Genomic DNA, 14388 nt, shown 5'->3' on the forward strand with positions numbered 1-14388 from the left:
CCCCTGGAGTGCTCAAAATTGTGAATATGAAAGGGAATATACTTCAGAGATATTTTACTCATAAGAATTTCTAGGTGTGCCAATAATTGTGTCCAACGTGTATTTGAGAAAAACATTTATTTCGTAATGATATTTACCTCCCATTTAAAATTCTTATTATCCAATGAAAGGTTAGATTTTTGTGAATTTTTTTAAAATAAATTTAATTAATTAACTATGCAGATTAATTTTCACAGTCTTTTTTGATCATATTTACCAAGGGTGCCGATATTTTTGGCCATGACTGTAGTTTAAAAAACAATCTCAGTTTTGACACAATTGACATCCCTTTTACTGGCTTCTACTGCGGTGAAAGTCTATTGACCAATATGTCTGTTGCGAACATATGGCCAGAAATGTGTAACAGTCCCAAGTCTCATGTTTTCTAATAAAATTATTCCTCTTTTGGCATTTTGTGGCTGGAAGAACCTTTAAATAACACCGTCCCTTTGGCCACCTCCTCACAATCAGAGGCAAACGGTGTGCATAGAGTGGACATGTTGTATCAAGGCTCCCAAAATCTTTTGAAGATGTCGTTGTGGTTTCTAATACTCTTGATGGGTCTTCATCAGAAGATTAGACAACTGTATCTTATTCACTCAGTGTGGCTTGTAAGAGACAGCATTTATGTCAGTCCAGTTCTAGCCACTAACTGTAGAGCTTATGACTGGAAAAGACTCATCCTCTACATAGGGGGAACCATAAGGCCTGTCATTACTGAAATGAAAAAAGAAAAAAAGAGGTTATACTGAATAACAGTAACATATAGCTATAGCAGATAGATAACTGAATAAACAGTTACTACACTATGCCTATACCACCAAAGAAAGAAATTAATTATGAGTTACTGTCGACACACAAAATGTTATATTTACATATGACATTTAAAGAAACAGTTAACCAAAAAATGAAAGTTTGCTGAAAATTTACTGACCATCAGGCCATCCAAGATGTAGATGTGTTTTTTGTTTTGTTTTCTTCATTAGTACAGATTTTGCAAAACTTTCATCACTTTAACATTACATCAGTTGTTTATCAATGGATCCTCTGCAGTGAATGGATGCCTTCAGAATGAGAGTCCAAACAACTGATAAAAACATCACAATAATCCACAAGCAATCCACATGACTCCAGTCCATCAATACATTTCTTATGAAGTGAAGAGCTTCAGACACAAATTCAAGCCCTCTCTCCATAATATTGCATTGTCCAGTGAAAAGGCTTCTAAAATTGGTGGATTTTAATGTTGGGATGGATTCCACTGGAAGCAGTTTTATGGATTATAGATGTAATTTTGTCCAGAAGCAACATTAATGGAGAAATTCGTTTCTGGACTGGATTTGTGTGGATTATTGTGATGTTTTTATCAGCTGTTTAGACTCTCATTCTGACAGCACCCATTCACTACAGAGGATCCACTGATGAGCAAGTGATGTAATGCTAAATTTCTCAAAATCTGTTCTACAAAGAAACAAACTCTGAGGGTGAGTATATTTTAAAATTGTGGGTTAGCTATTCCTTTAATAAGTACAGTATCCAGAAAGAATGCCTGAACATTTAGGAAAGTTTAAAACAAATATAAAACAAATAAGTTGTTATGATTAGCGATTAAAAAAAAAAAACTTTATGGGTAACACTTTAGAATAGGGAACATATTCACTATTAACTACGACTTTTCCCTCAATACATTCTTAATTTGCTGCTTATTAATAGTTAGTAAGGTAGTTGTTAAGTTTAGGTATTGAGATTAGGGATGTAGAATAAGGTAATTTAGAATGAGGCATTAATACGTGCTTAATTACTACTAATAAATGGCTAATATTCTAGTAATATGCATCCCAGGCAGCAGCATAGTTTTGGCCCAGTTCCAGCCCACATCTGGCCTGTGTGAAATACATGTGGGCCAGATGTGGGCCGGATCTGGGCCGACACTGCTTGCTGTCTGGGATGTTAATAAGCAACTAGTTAAGAGACTCTAAAACAAAGTGTTACCACTTTATGAAAAAACTTTCTTGCCCTGCCACTAAGGGTTGACAGAACCTTGAACAAAAATATTTTTGGTAAAGTTAGAAAAAAGATCTGTAGTACCTCTAAAGCTGGAGCCTCCTGATGTTTGGCAAACAGGTGATGGTGAACCCTGTGGTCTCAGGACAGGAGCAAAGGCACTTTTTTGTTTGTTCGAGGATGGGAAAGATGTGAAGGGCAAAAGGGAGGATGAAGAACTGGAGCCAGGTACAGTGGGGCTAGATGGCATGACTGAAAAAAAGACAAAATACTTATTTGATTGTCAAAATTCATTCGGTATTCCCAACAGAAGGATAATTAAAAATGACAGGAAAAAAGGTGCAAAGGATCTGAGTAAAACTGAAAGGAACTACAACTCACTAGCATAAGGAGAGCTGTTTGGTGAGGCACAGTTAAAGCCAGGTGACCCTGAAACACCCAGACTATTCATGGGCACTGCTCCGTAACTCATGCCCCCATTGGATCCATAACCTGACTGCTGAGGGGTCGTTGCTGAAGGGTAGCCCCGTGGTGACAAACTGCTCGGGTTTCGGGTGTAACCTTTAAAAAAAGAGAAACCGCCATTTTAAGCCAATAAACCAATAAACTTTTTTTCTTTAAAAAAAGTACAAGGAAACAAATGGAGAAAAAAAAGTAAGGGAGGGTGGGGGGTGGAGAAATCATATTTTAATGGACACCAGGTCTAAGTTAAAGAAGAAGAAGAAGAAGAAAAAAAATACATGTATAGGCAAAAACATTTTAGGCTATTTTAACCAAACTTTCTCAACTATAGTATGAAAACTTTAACAGAATGGTCTGATATACTATTTAACTGTATGCAATATGTGTAAAATGTCCATAAATTGGTATTCCCATTCTATACAGTGTATTCATACATTGTATCTAATTTGCATGTTAATGTGCTTTTGGGGCAACATGTAGATGAAATGATAAAAAGAAGTGCCAATAAAAGCAAAAGAGAAAAGAGAAATTTGGATGACCCTATGGGCTTTTTGAAAAGATCGCTACCGACGTGGCTCCCGTCTCTGGCGGGCAAAGAGATTAAAGTGGAGCGAGTGCATCACGTGTACACAAGGCTCTCCTCAGATCGAGCTAAACCACGGGTTTTCATCTTTAAACTGCTGCGGTACACGGACAGGGAGCTCATTCTGCAGGCCGCCAGACTTCATGCCCCGGTGAAAACTTCAGACGGAGCAACGCTGTCTTTCTTTCCAGATTTTTTCCGGTCACCGCAAAAAGAAGTGCATTTGTGCCAATTAGGAAGTAGATGAGAGACGCTGGCATCCAGAATTTTCTCCTTTATCCTGCAACGCTGAAGGTCAACGCTGAAGGTCAGTAATGTGCAGGTTTTTGTTGACGCCACGGACCATATTAAGGGGTGCTGGTAGATCAAGGTTTGTTCTTGGTTTGATCTGCCATAGTTCATGGGATTGTGTTTGTTTTTTTGAATGGTAACGGGGAGGGTGGGGGGTGGTTTAATGGTACACTCAACTGGTTTTATTTTTTCAAACTTGTATTTTGTCTTATTATACAGTAATTTTGTATGATACCTATGACTGAGTTGTAATATTAATGGCCTAAAAGGCCCTCACAAATATACAGGTTTTCTGTTTTTTTTGCGAAGAAGAAAGACTGATATAGTGTTAGTTCAAGAATCCCATTTGAAAGAGGAGGATGTACACAGGTGTAATAATACGTTTTATGAAGTGGTACCTCACTCATCTTTGGATACTAAAACCAAGGCTTTCCTAATATTGGTGCGGAAGACTTTAAATATGACTATTTTAGATAAAGGTTGTGGTACAGATGGTAGAATAACACATATAAAAACAATAGTGGAGAATAGGAATATTGTATTTCTCTCAGTTTATGCCCCTTGTACTCCTGACCTTACATTTTCTCGGTTTTGTCAACCTATCTCTTGAAATTTTCGGATTTTGAAATTGTATTGGGTGCAGATACGAATTCTGTAATGTCGCATATCCTAGATAGATCTGGACCAAAGGAATCACACTCTCAAGGTTTTTTTTTTTTTTTTTCTGAATATGAATCTGTCATCTCCTAAATGTAATCTCTGTTCGCAAGGATCTTTAGGCACGTTTTCGCATAGTTTGTTTTTTTTTTGGGGGGGTTCTCTCTCATTTTTTTGATTCAGCTCTCACAGGACCTGTTATATTTGTTGGGTACTGAGATATGTTTGACTCCGCGCCATTTTTTCAAGAAAGAGACAAACTCTTCACGGTGAAGTTTTGGGACTTCACCGTCTCCTTCCAACAAAGATGTTTACTTTTAGCTGCTCCTCACACAATGGACGGACGAACCTGGACTGTGTGTTTGTTGGAAATTGTCTCGGTGGAACTCTCAATTTCTCGTGTGCATGGATCTAGTGTGGAAACTCTAAGTTTGTGTCATTCAGCATTTGATGTTGTGTCATCTTTTCTGGAATCCATGTGAAAATTATTTTATAGTGGGTTGGGGTGGGTTCTGAATTTGCACAGTAGTTTTTTGTTTGTTACTGCTGTTTTAGGAAGCAAATTCAGTAAAAAGTTGTTAAAAAAAAAAGTCTATGCCTGTTTCTCAGAAGGACACACACACACACAGATATTTGGAATACCAAAGTCCATTCGTTAAACATTCGTTAAAGTTACTTATTGGACAATGTTCTAAAATGCCTTTAAGACTGAATGCAGCCATTTGTGAATCCAATTCACGCCCGCAATGATATGTGTGTGAAGTGCAGACGCTGATGCGGGAGAGGTGGGTCTGACTCCGGGCTACTTTTTCTAAATTCACATTATACCACGGCTTCATGGGTTTTTTGCTCTAATTTATTTTTGGTTTTGTGCTAGTATTGGCATATTTTCGCATGCTAGTGATAGGAATCTATCCCTTGACGTGATTGGTTGTTGAATTTTTGTGACGTAGCAAACCGAGGACTGTTTCAAACCGTGTTTCTGGGTCAGCCTTTGGGAAACTACAGTTTTAAGTAAACTACTGGTAAAATACTGAGCAATGGTGTTGATTAATGGATTGGCATATGGTTTGTCTAAAAGCATATCAAAAACACCACATAGACAAATAAACAACATAAAAACTTTTCACTACAGGGGGATTTTTTTTTTTTGTATAAGGACAGCAAATTATTAAATATTATTCATTACTTATTAGTTTTTGTTTTTTTAATTGAAGGGATGTCATAGAATAAATTCTGGCTGTGAGTTCAGATGTATTTTCAGATGAATTGGTCCACAGGTTATGGCCAATCAAGTTATGATTCAGTAGGTTATGGTGTATAATGAAGATGTTTGAAATGTATGTGGTTATTTAATATGATCAATTAATTAAAATTATTACTGATTTAAAAACACAGCTAGATCTGATTCTATTCTGGAGGCTATGACATAAAAACTTTTAAAATGAAACAAAGTAAATTCAAAGATTATTATTATTAGTCTGTTACTGTACATTTACTTTAAAGTATTTTTATTTTGGAAAATTTTTACTTGACTACATAAATACAACATACAAACACCCATCCCCACCAAAAAAAAAAAAGTTATTTTGTACTTTACTTGATTAAAATTGAAAAGGTTGTACTTTTACTGCTGTATTACTTCATTATGGTATCTGTATTTTTACTCAAGTACTTGATTTGCACACTTTGTCCACCACTATTATTATCCAATGACAAAAATAAATAATTTAAGCCTAAAAACTGTTCAAAAGGAATCAATCTCTCAAGCACTGATATTCATATGAAAGGTCAAGCATAACCATTCAATAAACGTGTTGAGATGAGATTTAGTAACATCTATGGTAATTTGTGACAATGAATAAGACAAAAACTTCTGAATTGTAGGGCAATTGTCTTAGGGTCCTTACCTTGGCTGCTGGTTTGCCCAGGTTCTCCCATGCTTACACCCAGCTGGGTGGGATAAGAGCTGAGGCCCATGACGCTGCCATGGACAGGGGAACTTGGCATGGCCTGCAGCTGACTGTGAGGCCGTGGCACGCTGTACAGAGCCTCGGCTATGTCTGCAGCCCGTTTCAGCAACATGTCCTGTGTCGACAGATCATCAAAGAAAAGTTTTGATTCAAGGCAATACACAAAAAGGACAACTATTGGGTGACATGACTCATGTTAGTTTACCCAAAAATTTTAAATCATTTACTCACCCTCAATTTGATAAACAAAAGAAATCAAAAGTTGATCACCAAGCAGTTGACGGTAGCTATTGACTTCCATTGAATGACGAGAAAAAAACAAAACAAAAAAAACATAACTACTATGGAAGTCAATGGCTACCGTCAACTGTTTGGTTACACACATTCTTCAAAATATTTTTATTTGTAATCAAAAGAATAAACAAACTCATACTGGTTTAGAACAGCTTGAGGGTGAGTGAGTTTTGGGTGAATTATCCCTTTAAGAAATTACATTTCTGTTGTCTGGAGACATTATAGGAGACTTTAATTTGGAGCTATGTACTTGCAAATAAGCAAATTTGTTTCACTGACAAAATTGCCTTGCTTCCATTGAAGTACAAATGATGCTCTATGGAACATTTTTATACTATGTTGAATAATATTCATGTCGAGATGATCAGAGAAAACATGTGGAGTCCATGCCAAAGGGGAACAGACTAAATACATATTTATATATATGGTAACACTTTAGTATAGGGACTAATTCTCACTATTAACTAGTTGCTTATTGCCATGCCTATAACCAGGGATGGGCAGTAGTTCAAATACATGTACATGTATTTATAATACGTATTTGAAATACAAAATACTATTTTATATTATATTTAAATACCTTTGAAAAAAAATAAAATGTATTTTGTATTTAAATACATTTAATCTTAGTATTTTTGTATTTTCAAAATAAATAAAATACTTTTTTCCAATCTACCACTTTATTAGACTGCTGATTTCCTGTATCAACTAGTTGAGACATGCCACTTTCATCCATGTGAGCTGCAGCTGTATGACTCCATCTAGAATTGGGTAATTACATTTTCTGGATTTCTGTAAGGAAATAAGGAATAATACTGCCTTTGTGTCCTATCAAAATTTCCTACTTCCAATTTCATAAATCCTAATTACAAGCATGTCGCATTCAAGTGCTTTGCTGTTAGAAAGAACAGGAATCGTGGAGGACGCCAGGTTTCCTGGGAAAATCTTATTAAAGCCAAAATTGTAGACATTTAAGATTTTTAATTTTGAATAAAATGTAGCATCCCATTTGTTGACAACTATATCATCACTCACAGTGCTATCTTTATAGTTAGCTTGTTGATGATTCTGGATTTTCAGTTAAATACATGCTGTTTTGCTGTGTATAAACCACACAATATGCTTGAAATGGTTATTGCACAACTATGTGCATGACTTTAACATTAAAACAAGGTGATCTTGCTTTTGTGGGGGAGAAAGCATACCTGTCTCAGCAGGTAAAAAAGAGCACTAGCAAGGGGAACATAGCATTAGCACTAGTCAGTCTTTTTTTTTGTCAGATTTTGGTTTTATCAACTAGCTAGTCAAATGTGTTCATTAAACTTTAATCATTACTGCTTGCTATGGCGATATGACAATATAAATGTCGCTGATGATATAAAGTGTAAATCGATTGAACCTGAAATCGATAGGCCTGGCAGACCAGTGGATCTAAATCTGCTCTTTATTCATCAAACAATGATGTACACTATGTAATCCTGAAATGAATCATACTATTTTTACTGTACTGTGGGAAAAATTACACCGATTCTCCAGACCGGGCATAAAACATGCAAATGAGGTGTCAAGTTGGACAAAGAAACACTTTCCCGCTGAAACTATGTGCCTTGTTTTTGGTCAAACTAACGGAAATGGGTGTTACAGGGAAACCAAATAAAACTTCCCCACACCTAAAAGGCGAGGTCTTCTCTTTACTTTCGGTGCCCTGGAGACACACATATCACCTTGGAAATCTCACAACTCCCCTTTCGGGGGGAATCCGAGCTTCTGGCAGGTTTATGTCCAGTAACTTTGTCGATTCAATTCGGACTAATCAACCCATGGCTGGAATGACGAAGCTTTCACTCCCAAAGGAATTCGTCAAAAATCTACGCATTGCACCAGGACACTTTACTCAGCACCAACAAAACCAATATGCAAGTAATCGCTTGTTAATTATTTAGATGCGCTTCTAGACTTTGACCCCTTTTAATTAAGGTGGTGTGATTCTCTGATGGTTCTTAACAAGTTGTGCTTAGCTGATGGGTAAATCCTGCCATTACGCTGTACTCTCTTGCGCACGAGCGCTCCCTCTCTCTCTCTCTCTCTCTCTCTCTCTCCATGCGTTCCTTGCATTGGCATCTATGTATGTTTGTGTATAGTTCGATGTTGCATGTTCCCCTGCAATGTAGTTTAATAAACATCCACATGTATTTACGCTTGGTTGTCTGTCTGCTGCTCACAGAACGAGGTCACTTTAACATTCCGGTTTTGTTACATGCTCTGTGAGCAATGTATCAGTAAGGAAATGTTTTTTCGTGGCCAGAGAAATAATTTTCCTTAGACTCAATAGTCGATTTAAACTGTCCGTACTGCGGACGAACAAATCGTTTTATTGTACTACTAATGCTACGGTTAATTCCTGAGGATGAATATAATTGATAACAACCCATTATGATTAATTATGTTCATCTCACTTTGAGCTAATTTGCTACAGTAGTAATAAAGATTTTTGCTGTCATCATGCTAACAATAGCGCATACAAAAATAGTACATTAACTGTTCCATGCTCCGGCGCGGTTAGCGATCACACTACATGTGTACCGCACCCAAGCCACCTCTTCAAGCAGGCCAGGACATGGTTAAATTAACCGCACTGGACACGGTACAGAGCAGTCACACTTGTGAAATGAACTGGACTTTGGGGGTCAATCATGCTCAAGCATGGATCAGATCCCCTAGTGCGAGTACATCCTAAATCTAAGTGAATAGCAGATAGCACACCACAACTATAACCATAACAGCACAAAAAAATTATGAAAAATAAAAACATTTACAACCAATCAGAATCATTTCTGCTTGAGCTTGAGCATTTAGTGACAGATGACACAACTGCATTGTATACTTAGAATACACTAATATAATTATCTTTATATTATAATTATTATTATATATTATATATTATTTATAATTATAATTATCGTTCTTGGTGTAAACAGGCCTTAATAGTGTTACTTCACTGGATGGCCAATTTCAAATGTATTTTGTGTATTTTCAAAATACAAAATAAAATACTGTATTTGTATTTAAATACATTTTCCCACACAGTATTTTGTATTTGTATTTCAATGCATTTTTCCAAACAGTATTTTATATTTTTATTTTAAATATATTTTGATGCATTTGTGCCCATCTCTGCCTATAACTAACATATTGGATGTTTATTAGTATTTATAAAGCACATATTCTGCATGACCATATTCTACATCCCAAATCCTACCCAATACCAAATTATATTATATCTACTGCAATTCATTGGTTACCTGATTGCTGGTGGTATTTCCATAGAGTGATTCAACAACGTCTGCTGCTCTTTTAAGTAACATTTCCTAAAATAGAGAAAATCGGGTAGAGTTAAAAAAATAAGTTTGTGCGTACTTTATACAGCATATTGTTACGTTCCACGTGTGTTTTGGTTTCACTGATCTGTATATGTTGGTGTAATTCGCACGTGTTGGCCATTATGCTCATTGTCTCTTTTTTGTTTCTAGCTCACTATCTCTGCTCGCAGGATTGCTGTGATTGGCCGAGTCGGACGTCAGTCATCATTGAGGCGACGTTCGAGAACCAATCAAAGGCCGTTCAGCTGGTTTAAAAGGGTGGCATGTTCATTCATGCTCTCTCTCTCTAGTAGCGTGTTGAGCTTTGTGTAGTGACCCGAGGTTCTGCAGCGAACTGAGTTGTGTACTATGTGCTTTGTTTAGATGTATTATGAGTACCCGTTATGTTTCAGTATCTGAAAGATTGGTTATCGTGTGTTTACTCTCCATCATACAGAGGCATTACGATGATCTATGGGAAGATGAACAGTAGGTTAGTATGCCACGGTATACTCTGCCCATAGGGATGTTTTTTCCTCTGTTATACACACCAGGTTAGAGGTGAGCGCCACTCCTTGTACTTTTGTTGTGTATTTAGCTTAGTTAGCGCCGCGTGCGCAAAGATTTCGGTTTCTTTTTCACATTTTACTTTGGTTAGGGTTAGCTTAAGGATTGTTTTGTTATATTTAGTTTTTTACTTTGGCGCCACTTTTGTTCTCTTCTCAATTATTAATGTTTATTTATTTTTCTTACATTGTACATAGTGCATATCATTGGTATTTTTACTGGATCTAGTGGCTTCGGCTTTTATGTGAATAAAAATCCAGTAATTGTTTTTTCTCTTTTAAAGATTGTCTGTCATGTTCTTCTACGCCTCTTCACATCTAGCAGCATATTAATATATAAATGTTAAGGTACATTCCCTAGACTCTAAAAGTTCGTAACATTAAATGGGGGCTCGTCCGGGATTTTTAAATTCACTTTATTTTTCTCGAGATATTGATTGCTGCTGATGTGAGTGGTGGAATGACCATGTTCAGTGTTCTCTTTGTAGGGTATTAGTGTTCGCGAGGCAGTGATTAGCGGTTGGGCTGGTGGATTATATGGTTGATGATTTTGACAGGAGTAAGTATGGCTGATTTTGATTTAGATGCATTTGTTAGTGCACCTACTGTGGAGCAACTTGATGGGTGTAGGAAAGATGATTTGTTGCGTATCGCTGCTCATTTTCAGATCGCTGTTTCGAAGCACCGGCTTAAGAGGGAGAATAGGTCTACTGTATCCCAAAGGTTGGTGGAATCGGGTGTTCTAGTGCTGCCTACAGTAGTCGTTGAAGGTTCCTGTGATGCTGACGGTCGCCCTGGTGAGGAGGAGCGGGGTGGAATGGCTGAGGTGGAGGATTCTGAGGCCAAGGCCACTCTGCCGCCCTTTGAGCCTTTTACTCCGGGCTCGGTTGAGTCAGGAGGAGGCGATGTGCGGCTTAAAGTCCGCTTAGCGCGAGTCCAAATGGAGGCACGCGAACGGGCAGAAGACCGTCGGGCTGATATGGAATTCCGACTTGAAGTCCGCAGACTTGAAATCGAGGCGGAGACGCAGGTGAAGCTGCGTGAACTTGAGTTGAGTGCAGACAAGGTGACACCTGTTCCAGTTACGCAATTGTGTACAGGTTTTGTGAAGGTGGCCGTTCGTGAGAGTTTGCCTGATAGTGGAGTACAATTCATCCTTGGCAATGATTTAGCCGGTGGGAAAGTCATGCCTTTGCTGGAAGTGTTTGATAGACCAGTTCTGTCAGATCAGCCTGATGAACTGTCGAGGTCTTATCCTGAAACTTTTCCAGTTTGTGTAGTTACGCGAGCTCAGTTTCGTAAAATGGATGCTGAAGATTTGGCTACATCTTTTATGGCACCTGTTTTTATCAGTGACGTGTTACCTCGTGACGAGAGTAAAACTGTTGAAAATTTGCCTGTTTTGAGCACTCTGAATGTAAATTTGCGTGTGACGCACGAGGGAGTTATTGCTGCTCAAAAAGAGGATGAAAGTCTTCGGAAGTGTTTTGCTGCTGTTGTTTCTCTAGAAGAAGTTCAAGAGAGAAAAACTGCTTATTTTGTTGAGAACGGATTACTGATGCGTAAGTGGTGTTCTGATATTGCAGATGATGCTGAATGGAATAGTGTGTATCAGATTGTGATTCCTTTTTGTTACTGACCACAAGTTTTATCTTTAGCTCATGATCATGTTTTGCCAGGACATTTAGGAATCAAGAAAACCTATCATCGAGTTTTAAGACATTTCTTTTGGCCGAGAGTAAAAGCTGATGTCACTCGATTTTGTCGCACCTGTCGCACCTGTCGCACCTGTCAGATTGTTGGCAAACCAAATCAGGTAATTCCGTGTGCTCCTCTTGTTCCTATTCCTGTGATAGGAGAACCGTTTGAACACGTTATTGTTGATTGTGTCGGTCCCTTGCCTAAATCCAAGTCCGGTAATCAATTCCTTTTGACAATAATGTGCATGGCGACCAGATTTCCTGAGGCAATACCCTTGAGAAGGATTGCCGCGTCTGTTGTAACTAGGGCCCTTGTGAAATTTTTTTCTACGTTTGGTTTACCCAAAATTGTGCAGTCAGATCAAGGCACTAATTTTCTTTCGAAAATCTTTACTCAGGTGTTGTCCAGTTTAAGCATATCTCATAGGGTTGCAAGTGCCTATCACGCTGAAAGCCAGGGGGCGCTCGAGCGTTTCCATCAAACGCTTAAGGCAATGCTGAGGAAGTATTGTATGGATACGGGTAAAGAATGGGATGAGGGGGTACCATTACTTTTATTCGCGATTAGAGAAGCAGTTCAGGAAAGCCTTGGATTCAGTCCTGCTGAATTAGTATTCGGACATACTGTCAGAGGACCCTTGAAAATGTTTAAGGAGAACCTGTTGTCGTTTGAGTCTAGCCCGAAAGTGAATGTATTAGACTATGTGAGTAAGTTCCGTGAACGCTTGCGTAAAGCTTGTTCAGTGGCGAGAGAGTCACTTGAAGTTGCACAGAAAAAATGAAGAGTCATTATGATCGTAAATCTGTACAGCGCTCCTTTAACAAGGGCGATTCGGTGTTGGTTTTGGTTTTGTTGCCTATGGTAGGGTCTGCCTTATCAGCACGGTTTTCTGGACCATATGAAGTGGTGAGAAAACTTAGTAATACAGATTACGTAATTGGGACTCCTGATAGGAAACGAAAGACTCGTGTGTGTCATGTGAACATGTTGAAGACTTTTTACAACAGAGAAGCTGCCCCGAGTGATGTTTCACCTGCAGACAAAATTGCCGTTCCTGTGGCATCTCCTGTGCTGATCGCTTGTGCTGCTGTCGAGGTTGGTGATCCGGCGGATGATGGAGTGATCTTGCGTCATACTCATCAACAGTGTGCTCGTCTTAAAAACTCTGAGGTATTAACTGATTTTACATCTTATGTATCTCATTTATCTGAACAACAAGGATATGATGTTATGCAGTTGATTAATGATTTTTCTGCTTTGTTTAATGATGTACCTTCTCGTACTACAGTTCTAGAGCACGACATTAACGTGGGTGATGCTGCTCCGATCAAACAGCATGCATATCGCGTGAACGCAGCGAAAAGAGATATTATGCGGAATGAGGTTGAGTATTTGTTAGAGCATGGACTTGCTCAGTTCAGTTGTAGTCCCTGGAGCTCTCCGTGTTTATTAGTGCCGAAGAGCGATGGTACTGCGCGATTCTGTACTGACTATCGGAAAGTAAATGCAGTAACCGTACCCGACTGTTTTCCATTGCCGCGTATGGAGGACTGTGTGGATAACATTGGTTCGGCTTGTTATGTCAGTAAGTTAGATTTGTTAAAAGGATATTGGCAAGTTCCGCTTACGACTCGTGCTTCTAACATCTCAGCTTTCGTAACTCCTGATAGTTTTCTACAATATTCCGTGATGGCTTTCGGCATGCGTAACGCCCCAGCCACTTTTCAACGATTGATCAATATTGTGTTGGCTGGAGTGCCTAAGTGTAACGCATATTTAGATGACCTGGTGATTTATTCGGCTGACTGGCCAGAGCATATTTCCTTGTTACGCATGGTTTTTGAACGATTTGAGAAGGCTTCGTTGACTTTAAACTTAGCTAAATGCGAATTCGGCCAGGTCACTATTACATATCTTGGGAAAGAAGTTGGTCAAGGTCAGGTGCACCCGTTAGAAGCTAAAGTTACCGTGATAGCTGAGTTCCCTACTCCAACCACCCGACGTGAGCTCCGTCGATTTTTGGGGATGGCTGGCTATTATCGTAGCTTCTGCAAAAATTTCTCGACAATTGCACAGCCGTTGACTTCGCTTCTTAGTCTCTCCCGCACGTTTTTATGGTCTGATGACTGTCAGCATGCGTTTAACTCGATTAAAGCTCTTTTGTGCAACGCCCCTGTTTTAGCCGCACCAGATTGTGCTTCTGCGTTTAAACTTGATGTGGATGCGAGTGCCGTTGGCGCTGGAGCAGTGTTAATACAGAAAGGTAAAGATTGATCACCCCATCTGTTATTTCTCGCGTAAATTTAATAAACATCAGTTAAACTATTCGACGATCGAGAAGGAGGCGTTGGCACTTCTGATGGCTCTCCAGTATTTCGATGTCTATCTTGGCTCGAGTAACATTCCGGTCACTGCGTTTACCGATCACAACCCTTTAGTTTTTCTATCACGTATGTATA

General features: G+C 38.7%; 1 protein-coding gene across 2 annotated transcripts in view; it reads right to left on the reverse strand.

Moving 5' to 3' along the window:
- Positions 1-724: 724 nt before the first annotated feature.
- The window catches only part of LOC306869697 (transcription factor COE2-like), a gene marked incomplete at both ends in the record, with an annotated part of 32180 nt that continues 18516 nt past the window's right edge, over positions 725-14388 (reverse strand). For both annotated transcript variants that reach the window (XM_079416569.1, XM_079416568.1), the window contains 5 exons: positions 725-756; positions 2128-2295; positions 2425-2604; positions 5947-6124; positions 9606-9671. In XM_079416569.1, the coding sequence (XP_079272695.1) occupies positions 725-756; positions 2128-2295; positions 2425-2604; positions 5947-6124; positions 9606-9671 (624 nt within the window). The remainder of the gene's footprint in view (positions 757-2127; positions 2296-2424; positions 2605-5946; positions 6125-9605; positions 9672-14388) is intronic.

Source organism: Barbus barbus (assembly GCF_936440315.1).
Source record: "Barbus barbus genome assembly, chromosome: 5".
In the NCBI taxonomy this organism is placed as follows: Eukaryota; Metazoa; Chordata; class Actinopteri; order Cypriniformes; family Cyprinidae; genus Barbus; species Barbus barbus.